The 21,063-nt window shown below is 49.2% G+C and overlaps 1 protein-coding gene and 2 long non-coding RNA genes across 8 annotated transcripts in view; 2 read left to right on the forward strand and 1 right to left on the reverse strand.

Moving 5' to 3' along the window:
- Positions 1-543: 543 nt before the first annotated feature.
- LOC121472632 lies at positions 544-2,196 on the forward strand. Its single transcript, XR_005982961.1, has 3 exons — positions 544-668; positions 1,052-1,140; positions 1,832-2,196. It is a non-coding gene; the product is annotated as an uncharacterized LOC121472632 (long non-coding RNA).
- LOC121472633 lies at positions 1,896-10,345 on the reverse strand. 2 transcript variants are annotated; one of them, XR_005982962.1, is made up of 2 exons: positions 10,225-10,345; positions 1,896-2,065 (listed from the first exon to the last, which is right to left on the reverse strand). It is a non-coding gene; the product is annotated as an uncharacterized LOC121472633 (long non-coding RNA). The 2 variants fall into 2 exon arrangements; XR_005982963.1 differs by having other exon boundaries at positions 10,120-10,236.
- The window catches only part of HNF1B (HNF1 homeobox B), a 55,784-nt gene continuing 44,731 nt past the window's right edge, over positions 10,011-21,063 (forward strand). The window contains exons 1-3 of one of the 5 annotated variants that reach the window (XM_041723886.1): positions 10,011-11,002; positions 15,582-15,781; positions 20,532-20,718. In XM_041723886.1, coding sequence (XP_041579820.1) covers positions 10,659-11,002; positions 15,582-15,781; positions 20,532-20,718 — 731 coding nt within the window. In that variant the 5' untranslated portion in view covers positions 10,011-10,658. Of the gene's footprint in view, positions 11,003-15,581; positions 15,782-20,453; positions 20,719-21,063 lie in introns of all 5 variants that reach the window. The other 4 variants (XM_041723883.1, XM_041723885.1, XM_041723882.1 and 1 more) reach the window with 4 other exon arrangements.

The raw sequence follows: 21,063 nt of genomic DNA on the forward strand, positions 1-21,063 counted from the left end.
CATGTACTCAGCCCACCAGCTGTCAGTTTCCCCCTGAGCAGCCACTGGCCCAGAACATTGTGCCCCAGCTCAGGGCATGGAAATCAAGCCACCCATGTGCCCTTCCCCCTGCTGCTGCTCCAGGTCATCGCAGATGGGCAACCCCCAGAGGTGCCACAACGATGTGGGTTGGTGAAGGCCTATCCTAGGCGTCTGCCTAATACTCCATGGCACTGCCAGCTTGTGTCAGGGGTGGCCACTGTGTCACGCCCCGCCCCCAGACACCATAGAGCTGCAGCAGCCTATCCCAACCTCCTCGTGCCCATAGGTCCCCAAAAGGCACAGAGGGCAGCAATAGCTGCCTGGTGGGACTGGGGGAGAGAGGCCTGGTGGGCCGGGACATCGGGTTGTGCAGGAGCTAGAGCGAAAATTCCATCTCAGAAAGTCAGGGAGGCGACAGGATCTGGTGAGCTGAGGCTCCAAGCCCCGGGAGGCAGGCAAGCTCCAGGTCCAGCAGTCCTCACTTACAAATAGAAATTTTTAAGATTACTAAGAATTTTAGGACAGTGACTAGAGAGCATTAAACCCGAAGCACATTCCATCCACGAAGCCAGCCCTGCCAGACAATGACAGATCTCCCCTAGGCGTCCAGACCAGCCTCAATTGGGAACCACTGAATTCATTCCCAGGTTAGTGGGGTTTCCTAAGGGAGTGAGCCCTCAGCTGGTCCCAGAAGGTTGGGGGCGGGGAGCGGGGAATCACTGGAAGGGATAGGACAAATCAGGAAAGCTTCCTGTGGCTCAGGAATTTTAAAACAAGTTTGCAGGGAAGTTGCAAAATCTGGTTTGGGCTTTAAGCCTTTGCTCAGCACTTCTTTCTGCCTGAAATGTTCTCTGACTTCTTGTTGTCGAAATCCTACTTGTCCTTCCAGGGTTTTGAGCCCCCATAGAACTTTGTCGGTTCCCTTAAATTCCCCCAAATTATCAGCCCTCGCTTCTGTTAATTAATTGTGCCAGACGGTTTACATATATTCTCTTTCCTGCTAAATCCTACCCTGTTTTCTTTTTTATAGAAGAGGAAACTGAGGTCAGAGTGGCACCTTACCCAAGGTCACACCTAGGAAGTGGCAGAGACAGATTTCGAACCCAGATCAGCCTGACTGTAAGTCCATGCGGATTCCCCTGCGGCGTCTGCCCCTTGGCGAGTACCCGTGCTGGAAGCCAGACAGTGCTGCTTTGATTTTCAGCTTGGTAGGGGCAACAACAGGCTCTCTGCAGCTAAACCTCTGGGAGCATCTGCTGAGAACACTAGAAGTAGGAATGATAATACTGTCTCCCAGGGCTGTTACAAAGTGTAAAGGAGAAGTTTTCTGTAAAGCAGTCAGCACAGTGTCTATTAGTAAGCCTGCTCCTTTCTAACTGGAAATGGGAGGGTTTCCACATCTCTATTTCCCACTATATAAACAACTCCTTTAGAGCAGGTACTGAATCTTGCTCCTCTCAGCGGCAGGACACCCACTGCAGAGCCTGGCATGTAGTGAGTGCCCAGTAAATGTTTGCCAAATTGACTCAGCAACCCTGCAGCGCTCTTTACCCCCAGGCCTACGAGCCGGGACAGTGTCCAGTCACCAGAGCATTAAAGGGTACCATCCCTTAGCGTGGGGCCCCAGTGATCACTCTCATGCCCAAGGTGCGTTGCATGGATGGCACTCCTGCCCAAACACAGCAGGCAAAGCAAGCACGGGGCCCACCACGGGAGCAGAGGAGACCAGGTGGTGGGGGTGCAGGGAGGCACAGGGTAAGACCAAGTGGGTAGCAAGACTGGCCTGATGCCTTTCCCGGCACCTTTTCAGCTTTTCCATCCCTCAAGCATGACATCAGGAGTGGAAATGGGAGTCTCCAGCCGGGTCTTACTCCTGTGTTTTTGTACCTGCTACCGGGCTCCACTCCATGCTCATCTTGTCATTATACAAACACCGTGTTGTGGAGGAAACACTGGCATCCGGATTCAGAAGACCTGGGTCAAGAGATGGTGCTTCTGGCATCTTCGGGCCTCATTTTTCCTTTCTGAGCCTCAGCTTCCTCATCTGTGAAACGCAAAGAGTAACGCCTGCCTTGCCTGCTTTATGGGACTATTGTTTGGATCAAATGAAAGGAGAGAGCTCTTTGCACACCATAAAACCCTGTTCAAATATAAAGTTCAAATATTAAAGTTCTTCACGTGGCAGAGATCTCCTTGGACAGGAAAGACTGACCTGTGTCTCTCTCACACACACAATCACAAGATTTCTCTCTGTGCCGAGACTGGTCAGGGTGCTTCTGTGTGTTCCCTCCCCCTGTCTGGGTGGCTAGGGGGCTTGGAAGCTGCCAGAAAGAGCCAGGATGGAGGCACCTGACGTAGGATTAGGCAGTCTGCCATTCAAGTCCCACGTTCTGCTCCTTAACTATTTGTGGGTCACTGGGCCAATCCTTCCCTCCCAGAGTGTCCATTTGTTCATCATTAAAGTGGGGATGATGCTGCCTGTCTCATAGGTTTGTGAGAAGCGAAGAGGACAATATAGCAAGGGCACTTCACTAACACTTACTTGAATATTAATCTGAAAACAGATTCCAAGAAATTTTAGTAAAGATTATTACTCTTCTTCTTTTTTTTTTTTTTCCTTTCTAAATACCATATCCTAGCCCACATCGTTTATCCAACAAATATTTATGGAGTACCTGCCGGGTGCTGGGCTCACTGCCAATCACTTTTCACGGCTGTGGGAGGAGGAGGAATAGATTATTACTCTGGGGTGAAGGCTCTCCATGCTTAGGTGTAGTATTTATTAGTTTAATATCGTACTAGGTTGCTAGTTTTTAATTTAATCTTTTACAAGGTACTGGGAACACCCTATTTCTAAAAATGACCCTGTAAAAGGGTGTGTGTTGTTGAATTGAAATGAGAGAAATCTCCTCTACCCTTAGGAGTTTCCCTGGCGAAGATCATCTGATAGCATCTGATAGTTTGGTAAATGAAAGCACAGAGCTGAAAGGAATTTCTAGAAAGAAAGCTGAGAGCTGGTAGGATATGAGATCTTCCCATATCCATTTGTTATTAGCTCACAGCTCTCTCCAGATGACTTCACACGTAGCAAACACTTGGTAGGATTTGTCAAGGAACTCACACCAGAAGCTGCGCATATTTGGGGGGGGGGGGCAGGGAAAGAAGAGGCAGGAAGGCCATGAGTCATGTCCTCTGACTGAGGAAGTACTTGTCTTGTTGGTAAGCCCTGCTTGTGCCAGCTCCCATATGAGGTGTTCTCCTGTGTCATCTAATTTAATTCTTCCATTAGCCCTATAAGGTATAAATTCCATTATTATCACCATCTATATACAGTGATAATATAAAGACTCAAAGAAATTAAGTAACTTGCCCAATGCCATACCCCTACCCTTACCCCCTCACCCCACCCCAGAGAGCAGCTGGTCTGTTTGGCTCCAATGCTATGATTTCTCCTGTGCAATGTACTGTATCTCTTGGGAAAGTCATTTCCTCTTCCTGAATCTGCTTCCCCAACCTGAAAATATGACACGGGATGACTACAAGATCTCTTCAGATCTTTGGATTTCTACTTGCAGAAGTAAGTGCTTTATCCAAGGGTTGACAAACTGTGGCTCACAGGCCAAATCCAACCAGCCAGTTTGTGGGTTTTTTTAAAAAAGTATTTTATTTATTTATACATGAGAGAACAAAGGCACAGACACAGGCAGAGGGAGAAGCAGGCTCCTTGTGGGGAGTCCAATGCGGGACTTGATCCCAGGGCCCCGGGATCACGCCCTGAACCAAAGGTAAATGCTCAACCACTGAGCCACCCAGGTGCTCCCAACCAGTTGTTTTTATAAATAGTTTCATCAGAACACAGCCACTCATAGTAATTTATGTCTCATCTGTAACAGCAGATCTGAGTAGTTGTGACAGAGACCATAAGGCCACAAAGCCTAAAGTATTTACTGTCTGGCCCTTTATAGAAAAAGTTTGCCAGCCCCTGGAAGATACCTATCTGTAGATTTTAACAGTGAGAAACTCTACATGGTGAATGGAAGGGCCACACAACAATTGTAAAGAGTTGGGGAGCAGTGAGACTTCCATTGTTTATTTGTTACACTCTGCAGTTATTTATTTTACTTTTCACTAGGTTATAACTTACAACATGCACAAGTCCTAGATGTGTGGCCTGATGCTGTGACCACCATTCCCATGTCAAGATAGAGAACTTTCCTAGCACCCCAGAAAGCCCCCTGATGGTCTATCCCTGTGAATGCATTCCCCAGAGCAACCTCAGTGTTACCCTCTATGACCATAGATTGCTTCTTCTGTTTAATTTCATATAAATGGAATCACACAGTGCTTATACCCTTTTGTGTCTGAGAATGGCATTTAGTTTTATTTATTTTTATTTAAAATTTTATTTATTGGGGATCCCTGGGTGGCTCAGTGGTTTGGTGCCTGCCTTTGGCCCAGGAGTCCCGGGATGGAGTCCTGACGTCAGGCTCCCAGATTTAATAAATCTTTAAAAAAAATAAATAAAATTTGATTTATTCATGAGAGACACACAGAGAGAGAGGCAGAGACACAGGCAGAGGGAGAAGCAGACTCCATGCAGGGAGCCCAACGCGGGACTCGATCCCAGGTCTCCAGGACCACACCCTGGGCTGAAGGCCACACTAAACCACTGAGCCACCCGGGCTGTCCTGGTATTTAGTTCTTTATTTATTTATTTATTTATTTATTTATTTATTTATTTATTTATGATAGTCACACACAGAGAGAGAGGCAGAGACACAGGCAGAGAGAGAAGCAGGCTCCATGCACCGGGAGCCCGACGTGGGATTCGATCCCAGGTCTCCAGGATCATGCCCTGGGCCAAAGGCAGGCGCCAAACCGCTGCGCCACCCAGGGATCCCTGGTATTTAGTTTTAAACTACAACTTCATTGCTGACAATTTGGAAAATTGAGCAGTACACATAAGGAAACAAAGATCCTCCTTCTTGGTGTCATCCAGAGATGATCACTTGTTCATTTATTCAATCGGTATTTTATTGAACAGATGCTTTGTATCAGGCATTTCTCCTGGCATTGAGGAGGAAGACATGAGATAGTCCCTGTCCTCAAGGAAACTCCTGTCTGTGGTGCAGTTTTTCAAGGGCTGCTCAAAAGTCCCATAGCTTAGCACTGAACAAAGGTCTAGCCCGAGCTCTTAAGCCACCTGCCCAAAGGCCTGGAAATGGACACCCTGGTAGTATGGAACCATTAAAAATGTCAAGTCAGGGATCCCTGGGTGGCGCAGCGGTTTGGCGCCTGCCTTTGGCCCAGGGCGCGATCCTGGAGACCCGGGATCGAATCCCACATCAGGCTCCCAGTGCATGGAGCCTGCTTCTCCCTCTGCCTGTGTCTCTGCCTCTCTCTCTCTCTGTGACTATCATAAATAAATAAAAATTTAAAAAAAAATTAAAAAAAAAGTCAAGTCAAAGAGCTAGGGAATTCAAATGGTCATATGTACTAACTGGTCTTTTTTTTTTTTTTTTCTCTTAAGAAATGCTTTTATGAATAAGAGAATTCATGAGATTATTGAAGAGAAATCTTCTCATTTTGTGGAGGCATTTTATTTTCTTTGAATTAATAAGTAGCATCTCAATGTCCATTTTTTAGCATAAAATTTATTGGGGTCCAGTGGGAAATGTGCTATTTCCTCCTGGTTGGGTGCAGTGAAGCCCACATGGAATAGTCTGATAATCTTCTTCATTCCACTATGGCAGAGCATCGTAAGAACTTAGAATTTAGACATGAGGGATCCCTGGGTGGCGCAGCGGTTTAGCGCCTGCCTTTGGCCCAGGGCGCGATCCTGGAGACCCGGGATCGAATCCCACGTCGGGCTCCCGGTGCATGGAGCCTGCTTCTCCCTCTCCCTGTGTCTCTGCCTCTCTCTCTCTCTCTCTCTGACTATCATAAATAAAAATTTTAAAAAAATATTAAAAAAAAAAAGAATTTAGACATGATTCCAAGATTAGACTTTCATTGAACTTTTTGAGACCTTAGAAAAAAAATTATTATGGGAAATTTCAAACATACAAATAGAAGAGTACAATACCCCATATATGTCATCATTTAGTGTCAGAGATTATAAACAGTTTGCCAGTTGTGTTTCATCTATTCCCTCACATTTTATGGGGTGAGGGTGCTAACTGGCCATTTCTCAAAGGCAGAATCATAAGCCCAGAGAAGGGTGCTCACTAAAGCTGTTAGGAAGGTGAAGAGTCCTCCAGAAAGGAGTATTGTATCCAGAACTAGGATCTTAGGCTCTAATCCTACAGTCTAGAATGTTCTCTAGGCTGTGACAGTGCTAACAGTAACGCCCCCACACTCAAGACCAGGATAGAACAGTACTTATGTTTTACTCTAGATGTGATTTCATTTTAAGGCCTTCTAGAGACTGCCAGTTCAATGGGTGAGCCTTAGAGAGTGGAATGGCACAGGGTGGAGAGGACCAGGCTCTCGCTGCTGTAAGCAAAGCAGCATGTGGGAAGTGGGGGGAAGATGGTGTGCCCAAGAGTGGGAAAAGAATATCACTTATGCTATGAAGTTACAGGAGAGTTGAGTCCACTGGAACCACGTTTGCCATTCTGTGGAATTTCCAAGATAGTGCTCAGAAGGTCTTCATAGAGTAATAAGCCAACTGAATTTTAAATGATCTTACACCAGGGCCTGCACTTCGCCCAGCAAATCTTGGGATTTGACCTGCAGGTGCATCATTTGAGTAGAAGAACTTAATATAACCTCTTTAAAATCAGTAACTCTTTAAAAAACAAGCTGGGAATGAAAGATCCCAAAGAGATCAGCTGCCTGACTTCTTTGCCTGTTTTCATGGTGTGCTGCTTCTTTCTAAACATGAGCGAGCTGGTCATCCTCGGAAACCTGCAGTTACTTACTCATTTAATCCTCACACAAAACCCAGCAGGGTGTATTGTTATCATTTTTCACATAAGAAAACTGAGGGTCAGAATGATTATGTAAAGTGCCCAAATCCCAGTGCTGGTTCAGCAGATCTGAGACTCACATTTAGATCTGTTTGATTTCAGCATCTACCATCTATTTCTCTTCTCTGCATCCTTTGCTTCTGCCTCCTCCTAGAAGCCCAGATTTCAGCTTCCCATCTCCCAAACACTAAAAGTTGGAGACTTCCCTTCCATCCTAAAGCCCTGCTCACAAGTCCTGAGCCTCACCCCAGCCCCTCACTTATTCAAGGAGCTGTGAACCACTGCCCTTTTTTTTTTTTTTTTTTTATTCATGAGAGACAGAGAGAGAGGCAGAGACATAGGCAGAGGGAGAAGCAGGCTCCCTGCGGGGAGCCTGATGTAGGACTAGATCCCAGGACCCCGGGATCATGGCCTGAGCCAAAGGCAGCCGCTCAAACACTGAGCTACCCAGGTGTCCCCTCAAAGCGTCCTCTGTTTTATTTTCCCACCTTTAAACGGAGGCAACTATATCAGTTCATCACCATTTTATCCCGGGTGGGGGGTGGGTGCGGGGAGGGGAGGGGAGCATAAACCCAGAGTATTTCAACTGTACTCATTTCCCTATTTGGGAGAATTTTAACCAAAGCGTTTGAGGAGAGGAGAGAATTCATTTAATTAGCATTTATGACCCACATCCTGAATGACTGTCTGCTGAGATACTTTTCTTTTTAAACGTCCATATGGGGAGGTAGGTATTGGATCTGCTCTCAGATCTATAGTTGCCGTTACTTAGTGAGCACCCATATTATACCAGGCAGCAAGGTAGGTCTGAGCAGGAGCATTATAGGATGTTGCTGGATATAGTCAGATAAACTGAAATATGTACCTGGACACTCATGGAACGTTTCCCTATTAAAGTAAAACTTCTTATAGGTTCACATTGTTGGATTGGGGTAGAGGGGAAAGCATAGGCTTGCTAACACCTGAATTTTGAGAGATAAGGAAGCTTGAGTCAGACTTGGCACTCAGTAGCTGGAACTACAAATCAAAGCTTTGCTGTTGCAAGGGAAGTGATTGCTGGTTTTTTAATGGGTTTTCCCAGCTAAACACAGAAACTGATCTTCATCACACTTGACTGCTTCTATCTTGAGAGCAAGTAAGAGACAGAGAAAAAGAGATTGTTCTCCAGGGGTATTTACTCTGAACACTTCATTATCCTGGTTGAGGGGAGCTTGGTAGGCAGAGAATGTTCTCCCATTGGGCAGAATTGTGAGGGACAAGGATCTGCCTTATGTCACAACAAACTAAACGACAATAGGATGAAATGAGGGTCCTCATTTCCATGAACTTATTTCCTCTTTCTCAAGGAAAGAGCCTGAGATAACTTAAACCTCCCTCAAGGCTCCCTGCACACAATCAACCCCTTCCTTCTGGCTCCCAGCACATATCCCAGGAAAGCACAGCAGACCCAGCCTTTAAAAGAGGCAGCCTCAGGATGCCTGGGTGGCTCAGTGGTTAAGCATCTGCCTTTGGCTCAGGTCAAGATTCTGTAGTGCTGGGATAGTCCTGCATCAGGATCCCCGCGGCGAGCCTGCTTCTCCCTCTGCCTATGTCTCTGCCTCTGTGTGTCTCACAAATAAATAAAATCTCAAAAAATAAAGTAGAAATAAAAGAGGCAGCCTCACTCCTTAGCAGCCAAACTTGGATCAGCCACACCTGGAGCTTCAGCTCACACACACCTAGATTTGATCCAGAACCAAGTGCATGAGAACTGCTGACCTTTCCTCCCTCTCGCTGAAATTCCTCTTTTCCCAGAACTAGCCCCAACTTCCTCCTAATTGTCTTTTAAAGGTGGGAATGGTAGAATTTGATTAGAAGCTCCTTTGCAAATTCCTGCTGATTCTGAATTTTTGTCCCTAATCTCCCAGTCCCTCCAAGCCCAGCTCTGGATCCGGGATTCTGAGAAGCCGAGCCCCAGGGGGTGGGGGTGGGTAGATTTTCCCCCTGGGAACTGGCTTCCTCCCCTTCCTAGACTGAAAAGCATGAACACCAATTATTAAACCAAGGGTTTCACAGGTGGTCTGGATGGATGTATACAACATCCCTCCCCCTGCACTGTTGGCATTAGTATTTCACGGATGAGAAAACTGAGGCTTAGAGAGGGTCGGGGGTCCTCTGCTCCAGGACCTATGGGTCTGTGAAAGGTGGATACTGAAAAGTCCCTTGCCCTGTTCTTCTGCGGGTCAGGGCCAGCCTGTAGGTCCAGGGGCCCCGGAGGCCTCCTCTTCGCCCACCGCGCCCCCGAGGAGATGCAGGTGAAACTCCCAGGGAGCTGAAAGGTTCTGACTTCCTTCCTGACTCGGGCCAAGGTGGTAAAAACAAAAACAAAAACAAAAACAAAAACAAAAACAAAACACAACCACCTCCGTTCCCTCAGCGGCTTCGTGGGCGCCCGCTGCCCCCGCCACTGCTGCGGTGACCTCGCGTCGCTGAGCGCCGTCCTTGGCCCCGGGAGCCGCCGCGTCCTGGAGCTGCGAATAAGCCAGAAGGCAGTGGGCCGGCGACACGCGGCTCCAGCCAGCCAGCTGCAGGCCGCGCTCTGCTTTCACTTGTTCGCAGGGAGGCCCGGCAACTGTAGTTTTGCCGGGAAGGCGGAGGCGCTTTGATATTCTGGGTTTAAGCAGGAGAGCGCGGCCCAGGCGGCCAGCTCCCCCGCGGCCCGGCCGGCCAGGTGCCAGTGCAGCCCCGGCTGCTGGGGGAGCTCAACGTTGGCTACTCCCCTGACCATAAATTAGTGGACGCCTCCTCCCAAAGGTTCTCCAGGCCTTTTCTCGCTCGCCTACGCTCTAGGGGCCAGCAGTTCTGCAAATCCAAACCTCCAGATTCGTCTGGTGAGGGCCTGGGGTCTGCAGAACAGTAGCCCGGATGGAACTAAAGGGGGTCGCAGCGATCCACACTCACCCCGCCTGACACCCCCGCTCCCCCTGAGTCTCCGCGCCCATTCCCCAGGGGTCAGCTTCTCCTCGCCTGGCTGGCTCTCCCTGCCCACCACCTGCGTCGGCTGGGATGCGTCAGAAAAAGCCTCTACCCTTCTCATCCTCCTCTATCTCCTTCTTCCCGGGGCACCCCAACGTCCTCCAGCTCTCACCTGCACCCCCGAAGTGCAGCTTCTTCTCTACAGACTAAAAGTGGACTCGCGGCGGGTGGAAAAGCCCCGGAGCCTCCCGCACTAGGCTGCGAGCTACTTGCTTACCAAGTCCAAAGGTCAGCTAAAGTTTGGCTGATAAACAGAATCAGTACAAGAAGATCTTCAGCCCCCCAGCGTGAGTACCATGGACCCTGGCAAGCCCCGCTCCCGGCCCGGGTCTCCAGCTCTCCACGTCTGCCCCTCACGCTCTCCCTCTCTCGCTTTTCCCCCCTCCCCACGACCATTTGCATCTTGCCGAAAGCCGGGCCCTCCCCACTAATTTGCATATCTTATATGGCCTAATGGTGGCGATCATGGCAAGTTAGAAGTTTTCTGACTCCTCTCGGAGGAGACTCCGGGACCCCGGGGAGTAACAGGTGTCTGGAGGCTGAAGGGTGGAGGGGTTCCTGGACTTGGGGTTCGCTCGTGCAACTCCCCTCCACCCTCCTCTCTCGCACTCACCCACCCCCCTCACCCCCTTTTTCTTCTGTCCTTGGAAAATGGTGTCCAAGCTCACGTCGCTCCAGCAAGAACTCCTGAGCGCCCTGCTGAGCTCCGGGGTCACCAAAGAGGTGTTGGTCCAGGCCTTAGAGGAGTTGCTGCCATCCCCGAGTTTCGGGGTGAAGCTGGAGACGCTGCCCCTGTCCCCCGGGAACGGGGCCGACCCCGACACCAAGCCAGTCTTCCATACTCTCACCAACGGCCACGCCAAGGGCCGCTTGTCTGGGGACGAGGGTTCCGAGGACGGAGACGACTATGACACCCCTCCCATCCTCAAGGAGCTGCAGGCGCTCAACACCGAGGAGGCGGCGGAGCAGCGGGCGGAGGTGGACCGGATGCTCAGGTAGGTGCGGACCAGGCTGCGGAGCGCGCGCCCCAGGCCCTGGAACCGGCCCTGTGCCGCAGGTCCGCGGCGGCCGGCCCTGTTTCCCACCGGGAGAGTCCCCCGGGGGGCGCTCCGCTTCTCTCCCAACACCTGGACCCTCCCAATATCGCAGTCGGAGGGCCCTGAATCCCGAAGCTCCATCTACCCCTGCCCAGGCCAGCGCCCGGGACCCGAAGGGCCCTCCGGGCCTGGGAGAACCCGAGCGGCGGCGCCCTTGGCGGAAGGTGTGCGCGCGCGAGCAGGTGGAGTGGGTGCGGTGACCCCCAGGCCGTGCCCCGGGATTCGGGGCGCGGGCCGCGGGCCGCGCAGGGCCCAGGAGGAGCGCGTCCCCCGCGCGCAGCCTCTCGCGTCCCGGGAAACGCGGGCCGGCCTTGGGCGCAGCGTCCTGCTGTTGTCTGCGGACCGACTGGAGGGTTCTGGGGCCGGGGTCCCGGGGTCCCGGGGTCCCGGGGGCGGGGGCAGGGGGGCGAGCCCTCCTGGCGGGCACTCGGGTCTGCAGCGCCCCTGCAAGGCCCCAGGACTACCCGGAATCCCCAGAGCGGGTTTAGGTTTGCAAAAGAAAGTGTTTGAGTGTTGCAGGGCCGCGGTGGACCCGCACGGGGCAAACGGATCGCGTTTCCAAGCAAGCCGGGGGCAAATTCGGCTAAGCCCGCCTCGCCTCGGATTTGGTGGCGGTCTGAGAAAGGAGGGCGTTTCCAGATGTGGCCGCCGCCGACGCGGCGTCCTGGGGAGCTCTGGCCGGCGGGCGGCTCGGGATCCTTCGCTGGGCCTCACCGACCGGCCTAGGGCTTTGACAGCTGGTTACTGATTATCCAGGGAGCCGAGCGGTTTCCTTAGACCACGCGTCGCTCCCGGTCACTTTGGGACCGAGTCCCGCGCGAGGCCTCGGACACCTGAGCGCCGAGGTTTCAGGGGGGCCTGGGAGCCTCAAGGGGCGCCCCGACTCAGGCCGCCCCGGTCGTACGGCCGCAGCCGCAGTGTGGGGCGGGATGTGACCTTGCATTTGAAGTTGCCATCTGGGGACCCAGAGGCTTACTCTCTAGCAAAGACAATCGGGGATTTCTGGATTATCCTACCCCCCACCCCCGCCCCAAAGTATTTTGCTGTTCGTAGCTTTGAGGTTCTTCTCTCGCCTTCCCCGCGCGGCGGCGGCCTCTCCCCCGCCGGGGTGCGGGCGCAGGAAGGCCGGGGTCGGCCGCGGGGCGCCTGGGGCTCCAGGGAGGGCGGCCTGGAGGCTGAGCAGGGCCGGGCGGTCCAACCGAGCCCCCGCCGCCTGCCACGGGAAGCCCGCGGGGCCAGGCCCATCCACCTGGCCGCCGGCGCCCGCCTTCCAGCGCGGGTCCTGGGAGGTTCCGCGCCGCGCGAGGCAGGACCCAGGGGCCCCTCCGCGCCCCGCGCCCCGCGCCCCGCGCCCCGCGCCGGGCGGGACGCAGCAGAGATGTAACATAAACGGCAGCACGTGGAGTTAGGGTGTTATTAATTTATTTCTATAAATCATCAACAGAAAGATACACAAAGAGTCGTGATTAGGTTGAAAAGAGAGGCAGGTTATTCATTGGTGAAGTTGTAAACGCAGCTTAGAGGGAAGGAAGTCCAAAAGCCGACGTGGGTCTGCTCGCCGCTGCCCTCGCGCGCGGGCTGCTGCGGGGCCCCGGGGCGCTCCCCGCCAGACCCCCTGGCGCCTAGCCCGAGCTCCCGGGCCGCCCCGGGTCGTGCACACCTGCAGGCCCCGCCTGAGCCTCGGGCCTCGGGCCCGTGCCCTCCGCCCAGCACCTGGCTCCAGTGGGGCCGGGAGGGAGGCCAGGGGCCGAGCCCCTCACCCGGATGGAGCGGAGCGGTAGAGACGCGGGACGCACCCAGGGTTTTCCCCCCTCTTTGCCAGGCGGATGCCGCCTTCCCTCCCCCACCTCCCCACTTCGGGAGTGCTCAGACTTTATTAAAAGTAATTTTTCAAGAAATTGCTAGCGGTGCCCAGGTCACTGCACGGTCGGCCCCATGAGCGCCTACTCCTGAGCACTCCCCTTTCTGGCCCACCTCATTCCCCTAAAGCGGAAAGAAAAGAACAGAAGTCTCCTTTCGGACTGCCTGGACACTAGTCTACGTCCTAGAAGGGAAGGCCGGGGACTGCGAGCTGCCCGGTGGCCCGGGGCTGCGAGTGGGAGCAGCCTGCTCGCTGGCCCCCAGGCGGGTGCGCCCGGGCGTCTGGAAAGGAAGGAAGCCCGAGCTGAGGGTGCTGGAAGGAAGCCCGAGCTGAGGGTGCTGGAAGGAAGGCTGGGCCAGCTGTGCGGGGGTCCAGGGCTCTCCTGCTCCAGGGCGGCGAAGTCACTGAAAAGGAGCGCGCTGGGCCCACTCCTGGCACCGGGGTCGGGCGTTTGACACCTGCGCTCGGGGCGCTGGCCGCTCGCATTCCTCGGGATCCGTGTGATTTGTCCGCGTTTGCAGCCTCTCAGTATAATCTGTATTTTCAAATGAACAAACGGAACCAGCTCTCTGGGGTCTTCCGGGTGCATACAGGTGAATTCTGTGGTCAGAGAGCCGCAAAGGTGTAACTACGCCATCTTACCCCGACTCTTGTCATTAAATGCGGGCTGAAAGGCTTGCGAGAGTTTGTAGGGTTTCCCTGGGTGTCCCCCCCCCCTTTACCTTCCCAGTTGTGAAGCTAATTATTCTTTCCACAGAACCATCCACTCTTAGAGCACTATACTATTTTGTTAGGTTTCTTAGACACATGAAATGAACACAGTAAAGAAATTTAAACAAAAGAAGAAGTCAAAGAATTTGTTAAACCGGTATTAACTTTGAAAATCCAAACACTTTTTTTTTTTTAACTTTCGAAGCTATTGTTTGTATCTGTTGAAAGTATTTTTCCACCCTAAAAATATCTATGGAAATATTCACCAGAAGTAAGCTTTAAAACCATCGCTGATGTTCCTACAGATGTGTGCACTACGTGGATATTTTCCGTGTGTGAAAATGGATTGCGTTTTCTCATTTTTTATCTTCGTTAGTTCATTTTGTTTCATTACTTGGATGTATCTTTATACATATTTGAGAAATGTATTCACATATATATAATTAATCTTAAAAGTTTGTCTTTCGGGAAAACATCTCTACCAAAGCCTGTGATCTCACGAATTTATTATCAAAGACTTGTTAAAATAACCACAGTTATTCAAATGCCTACAAAATGTTTACTGAATTTTTAAATTCATTAAACAAAAATCAATTTTATTTGCCATATGACAGATACTATTTAGAAATGACAATTTCATTTGCAACAGTATATCTGTCTTGTCCTTTCCTTTACACATTCTTTAATGTTCCATATGAAACTAATTTTTCCCTTTATTTTTTTTCATTTTCTATCATCAGGCTGTTATATACATTAGCATATAGTAAAGAGGTGCTGGGTCTTTTTTAAAAGTTAAATATATAGCTGTATTAAACAATTATAATATGTGGTTGTATTGTATTAATGCTTTTGTTCTATGCTATGCCTCATTTTTAAAAATTTCTCATTTTAAGTTACATCTCTCACTTTTAAATCACCTATTTAATAAGCAAGAAAAGATATTGGCAAACTTGAAAACATTTTAAATAAATAAAATTCAAAGGCCTTAGTACATTGCTGTAAAGAAGCTTTTTGCATACCTGTGTTTCTGAGAAATATAAAGTATAAGCAAGTTCCTACCCCACACTTGAAATTTATGAGAAACATTGTCTTCCACATACATTTCTTCCCTGATATGGTAAGGTCAGAATATAGGAAACCATGGCATTTGGGATGGTTAATATATCTTATTCAGAAATTGAAATTACTCATTTCCATTATGTTTTATCTGGGAGGTGGGGCTGTGGAGGCTTTTTTATCTTGTTTTTTTAACTTGCCTCACCTCACTGGAGCAAGTCTTCACTCCGGGAGGAACATCATTGTATTCCTTAAAACTTTTCTGAAACTCTAAAAACTGTTTAACATTTGGCTGAGAAATCCTCCTTGCTTCTCAGGAGATGGACACAAATGTTTCACTCCAATTTTATAAGACAAGAAACCAAGACACCCACTCAAAAGGGAACTAATGTGGAAGAGAGTAGGATTCAGAACTGATGCTGCCCCCTGTCATTGTAGGATCAGCTAGCCCAGCCCCAAGGTAATGGCATCTCTACTTTCCAGAAGGCCTCTTGCCTTCAAGTCCCTCACTTGCCAGAAAAATGAAGGAAAGCAAAATAAAACAGGAGCTTTCCTTCTTAATGAGAGTGTTGGTAGTGCTTTCCCATCCCTGAAGATGGGAAGTCATCATCACCTTTACCCTCCTGATCTCAGATGAGAAGGACAGAGCGTACTGTATAGGAGCTTTCATCTCCCTTTTATTTAGGTTCTGTTTTGGCCTCACGTCTCTCCCAAGGATGTAGCTTGGACAGCTGGAGAAATAGGTGAAGATCAGAGTTTTGCACAAAGTTTAGGTAAAAGCCCTAAAAAGAGAATATTTCTCCCCAAGCCTCTTCCACCAGAATCCTAACCATCTGCTTATCTGTCTAGTGAGGACCCCTGGAGGGCTGCCAAAATGATCAAGGGCTACATGCAGCAACACAACATCCCCCAGAGGGAAGTGGTCGATGTCACAGGTCTCAACCAGTCCCACCTCTCTCAGCATCTCAACAAGGGCACCCCCATGAAGACCCAGAAGCGCGCAGCCCTCTACACCTGGTACGTCCGAAAGCAACGAGAGATTCTCCGACGTAAGTGCTTTAATCCCCCCTTGACCTCAACCCAGAGTGACCTTTGCCCTAACTCTGCAACCTGTGGGACGCCTCAGTTTCCTCTTCATCAAGAACGCCTGCGTAGCACTTGGCAAATATAAGGAAGCTGGCAGGTGGATTTGGTTATCATAGTTATTGTACTATGGGTTGACGTCTATCATTTTGTTCTCCCATGGTCCCTTACTACCCATCCAGCTGCCTTGACAAGTCCTTTAGAGTCTGCGGTGTATCTTGAATTTTCTGGTGTCTGCTTCTAATATCCTTCTCTTTGAAGCCAAGTGGGGAACAGTGGAATATTGTCCCCAAAGTAAGCCAAGCAGCTCCCCTTGATATGACTGCAGATCCGAGTTTCCAAGGAAGACATTTTGTAGCAATCGATACCCATTGATCACTCTTACTGTTCTTTTCCTCCCCTCTGCAGAGTGTACAAAATAGAAGATATTTGTATATGGAGATATATTGAGAACTCAACCCTGTTACTGGGGTGGAGGGTGTACTTGCATCCTGAAGCAATTTAAAGTGATTGCTCACATTGATCAAAATCAGTAGTTTTGAGACTTCAGCCAATGAACCTGATGATGAAGCTGCTCTGGCTAAGTCAGGACCCAGTAGAAGAGTCTGCATTTGCAATTCTGACCAATTAATAATTGTCATTCCCACTTCCATCCCCAAATTTCCATTTTGTCCCAAAATTTCTTCCACTCAGTAATAGCAAGAGATTTTTGTGTTGAAGTGTAGGGAAGTTTGAGCTGCATTTGAGTGATGTGTTGGTTTTATTTTAGGAAATTATACTTCAACATTATCCTGTAATTCTTTTGATCTGACCCTTCTCCCAGGAAAATTTTAGATGAGCTTCCACTCATTTCATATACTATCCCCTGGGTCGTGGGATCCTCTTGTCTTTGTCAAGATATTAATTTCCACCACTTTCTGGGTTGGATTTTTTTCCCCCTCTCACTGGAGGGCTGCTTTAAAAAGTCATTCCTGTTTTCTGCCATACACTGCTCTGAAGTGATTGTTTGAGTATTTGAGTGTCCATGGGCCAGAAAGGCCTTCACAGTGGAAGGAAAGTTTTTGGACATCCATCTCATGTGGTGGCTGTTCGTTAGTGCATTAAATGAATCTACAGATTAGAAGCAAAGCCTCAGCTCTTTGCTGCATAGGAGAAGAGGGCCCCCTTTAAACTCTGGGTTGATTCACCATCCAAGGTGGCCGGATTCCTAAGAATTTGTGTTTCTGACATGAAGCAACTCTCTGTAATTCCTGGAAGGTCTGAGAACATTCTCAGAAGCCACAGTCTCCAAAAGCCAGAGAACATGGGCCTGCCCTCACTCCATTCCAAGCCTCATGTGGCATCTCCAGTTTGAGCTGCTTCCCTGTGTTCAGTGGAAATTCTCTCAGATAGGAGAGGAATACAGGAAAGACCAGCTAGAAGCCATAGAAAAAGATACACGTCCCAGACAGTTTCTCAAGATGCTTGAGAAGAGATAGTTTACAAAAATATATGACAGTCCCTGCAAGAGATTTTTAAAATTACCATTATCATTTTAAAGCCATACAAGACATAAACCTTAAGAAATCTTCCTTCATTCTGTAAATATTATTTGAACACCTATTAGGTGCCAAACACTATTCTGAGCTGTGAGATGCACAGGCTTTTTCTACAAGTACTTACCACCTAATGGGGGAGATGACATGTTTGAGTAAATAATGACAGCTACTTTCTAAGAGCTGTTATAAAGATGTACACAAGAGGCAGCAGAGGAATTGCTAAATGGCCTGAAGAGATCACAGAGGGCTTCTTAGAGGAGGGAACATTGGAACCAATTCTTGAAGGATGAATACAAGACACTCAAGCATGGGATAAAAATTAGCAAGTGAGATGGAATGTGTAGGAGAAAGGGGGGAGAATTTTAAAAGAGGAGAAATTTTAAAATTTTCTCGAAAAACTAAAAATGATATCAGTGATAATATTCGTTGGCTCATCTACACATAGAGAATCTGCTTGTCCAAGCTGGCTCCCGAGCCTATAAAGAGGTTGCTGAAACCAGCTTCTCCAAGTTAATTTTTTTAGGCAGCAAATGTTTTCTGTCTCCCTGCTTCCCTCTGTTAATCTAGAAGGTGAGGAGAGGTGGTGCTGGCTGGAGGATGAGACGAATTCTAGTTCTTTAAAACTTGAGGGGCTAGGACCCTGAAGTGGGCAGAACCCGGATATTTCCAGGCACCTACAGTCAAGTCATCCTGGCCTATCCCTGTATATGCTGGGTCCTGAACATCGTGCAGGCTGCCTCGTCGGAGGGCAGCCAGCAGACAGAGGCAGCCCTGCACTCCAGGCAGCCGTGATTGAGCCTCACACCCACCACAGACAGAACTTGAGTCAGTTTTTTGTTTGTTTGTTTGTTTGTTTGTTTTTAGTCAGTATTATTACCTTCACCCAAGTCAGACTTTTAAGGTTTTGTGGATATATTGTTTGGCTTTGGTTTTTAGCAAGAAGTGATGCATAGGCTGCTGATAAGTAGCCTCAGTGTCTGTAGGCTGGGCCCATGTCCTGGCCTGTGCCCCATATCCATGTGACTTTGGGCAAGTCACGTAACCAGTGTGAACCTCAATCAGCTATAAGATGGAGAAGACAATACTTCTTGCATGGAGAGGGTGTGAGAATTAGATGGAAGGATACAGTCAGGGGACCTTGTATGATACCTCCCCTCGGTATAGGTTCATTGTCATTACAGAGCCTCATGTGGGTCCTGGGTCCTTGGGATTATCCATAAAGCTTTGGCTCTTACTCAGGGTGATGCCACAGGGAGGAGGGAAGACCCTGAGACAGACCTCCTCTGAGCAGGGAGTTTCTTTCTCTCCCTCTTACTGTCCCTAAGATAACTGTAGGAGCTGGTGGCCATGGAGACCAAATGACATAAGAGGTGTGAAAGCACTTTGAGAAACATGGCCTCCCCAGGAATTTGGGTCCCCATCATCATCCTGACTAAAAGTAGATGTTCTGAAAGACTACTGAATGCGTACTAGGTTTTCATCCGGTCCCATCCCACAGGCAGGGAAGCTGCGAGAGGGGGCAGTTAGGTGACACGGCTGGGGTCCTCCATTAGCCAACTGAAGCAGTGGCTTCCTGCCAATAGATCTAGCAGAGACCGTCTCAGGATATCTAAAACAGTTGTTGGGAATCAGTGAACACAGAGCCGTAAGTGGCCTGAGAATCATCCAAATCGAAGGCCCCAGTGACATAGTCCATCCATCAAGGAGACTGCTTAGAATTTGGCCCATCAGCAACCAGTTCACACAAAGCCCAGCACCGCCTATAACTGAGTCCTGAGTCCAGGCTGGTTAGAGGCCCACTGTTTGAGGATGGACCAAAGTGGAAATGGATCTTAAGATTGGTAGTAAGTTCCCCATCACTGGAGGTCCCTGTGGTAGGGTGTCATAGAGGGGATTCCAGCATTAAATAGTGGCCCAACTTTGAACCTTGGAGAATTTTGGATCAAGTTGCCTCTGAGACCTATAGGAGTAACTCCAAGAACCAAGAAAGAAAAACATCAAGGTCCAGAAGATAGGAACCAGGAGTTAGGAAATGAAGCTGCTATGTGTCCTTGCTCAGCAAGGTGGTTGGCCTCTATGCTTATTCATCTGTAAAATGGAACTAATGACTCCAAACCCTGCTTTGTGTAGATACAAGGAAGACAATAACAAAGTTCTCTTATCCCACAAGTAAATATCAGATCTCATTTAAACCATATGAGCTAGGGTATCCCCACAGGGTGAACTGCCACCTTTCTTCCATTCATTCAACAAAAAATATATTGAGGGTCACTATATACCTGGATCCTGGGAATTGGAAGGACAGGGAGCAGCACTTCACCTACATTTATTTTTGTCCAACTCATGAAATGCCATTGCTAGAAAGGTCCTGTGTTTGCAGTCTTCTGCATTTGCCATCTTTCAGAAGTGTAGGCAAATCTGTAAGACCTTTCCCTCACCAGCTGTTCCCCTCATAAATGAACCTCCTGGACACACATACACACACACACACACACACACACACCATTGCCTTTGAAGTTATCTGAAACCAGAGAGCTTCTTTTCTTTCTATTATAAAACTTCACTTATATTTATTTCAAAGTAATAGTGAACAGGTTTTGGGTCTTGGGTGTTTCTAAGAGCATAACATCATAATGTAGATACCTAGGATACATGAGGAGAGAGGGGAAGTGGGGAGAGCCTATTTTAGTCTCTAAATATTTTGTCTAAGTGAAAATTTACCTTTGAGCCTTTACCTCTAGACCCAAGACATGGTTGAGCTCATCCCCTTGGACACCAAAATGCAAGAGTTCAGGATTCCAGAGGGTTGCTTCATGTCTGAGGGCCAGTGAGCCAACGAAAACACGTTGCCACTAAAACAATGGTTGGCCACATTTGAGCTCCTTCAAACAGAGAAAAGGGTTGGCTTTGGTGGAGCAAACTGAGGTGGGCAGTGAGGGGGCCTGTGGTGGGCTTTCCCCCTCTGTACTCACACACACATACAACAACTGCCGATGGCAAAACTTAGGGGAGGGGAATAACGGTGTTTTTGTCTGTCTGTCTGTCTGTCTGCCAAGTGAAGGCTACAGACCCTATCAAATCTACTCCTTTCTCTTTTCAGAATTCAACCAGACAGTCCAGAGTTCTGGAAATATGACAGACAAAAGCAGTCAGGATCAGCTGCTGTTTCTCTTTCCAGAGTTCAGTCAACAGAGCCAGGGGCCTGGGCAGTCCGATGACGCCTGCTCTGAGCCCGCCAACAAGAAGATGCGTCGCAACCGGTTCAAATGGGGGCCCGCATCCCAGCAAATCTTGTACCAGGCCTACGACCGGCAAAAGAACCCCAGCAAGGAAGAGAGGGAGGCCTTAGTGGAGGAGTGCAACAGGTAACACCACCAGAAGCTCATTTGAGCAGGTGGGCAAGCACATGGACCTGAAATCCATCCCTTCAATCCAGGGATACTGACGTACTGGTTATCCAGCTAAGTGTGGCTACAGCAGGGTTTCCCAAAGTGTGTTCTATGGCACCCTGACTTCAAGTTATTTATTTATTTATTTATTTTTAAGATTTTATTTATTTATTCATGAGAGACATACACAGAGAGAGAGGCAGAGACACAGGCAGAGGGAGAAACAGGCTTCATGCAGGGAGCCCGACACGGAACTCGATCCTGGGTCTCTGGGATCAGGCCCTGGGCTGAAGGCAGCGCTAAACCGCTGAGCCACCTGGG

The sequence above is a fragment of the Vulpes lagopus genome, chromosome 12, assembly GCF_018345385.1.
Source record: "Vulpes lagopus strain Blue_001 chromosome 12, ASM1834538v1, whole genome shotgun sequence".
NCBI lineage: Eukaryota > Metazoa > Chordata > Mammalia > Carnivora > Canidae > Vulpes > Vulpes lagopus.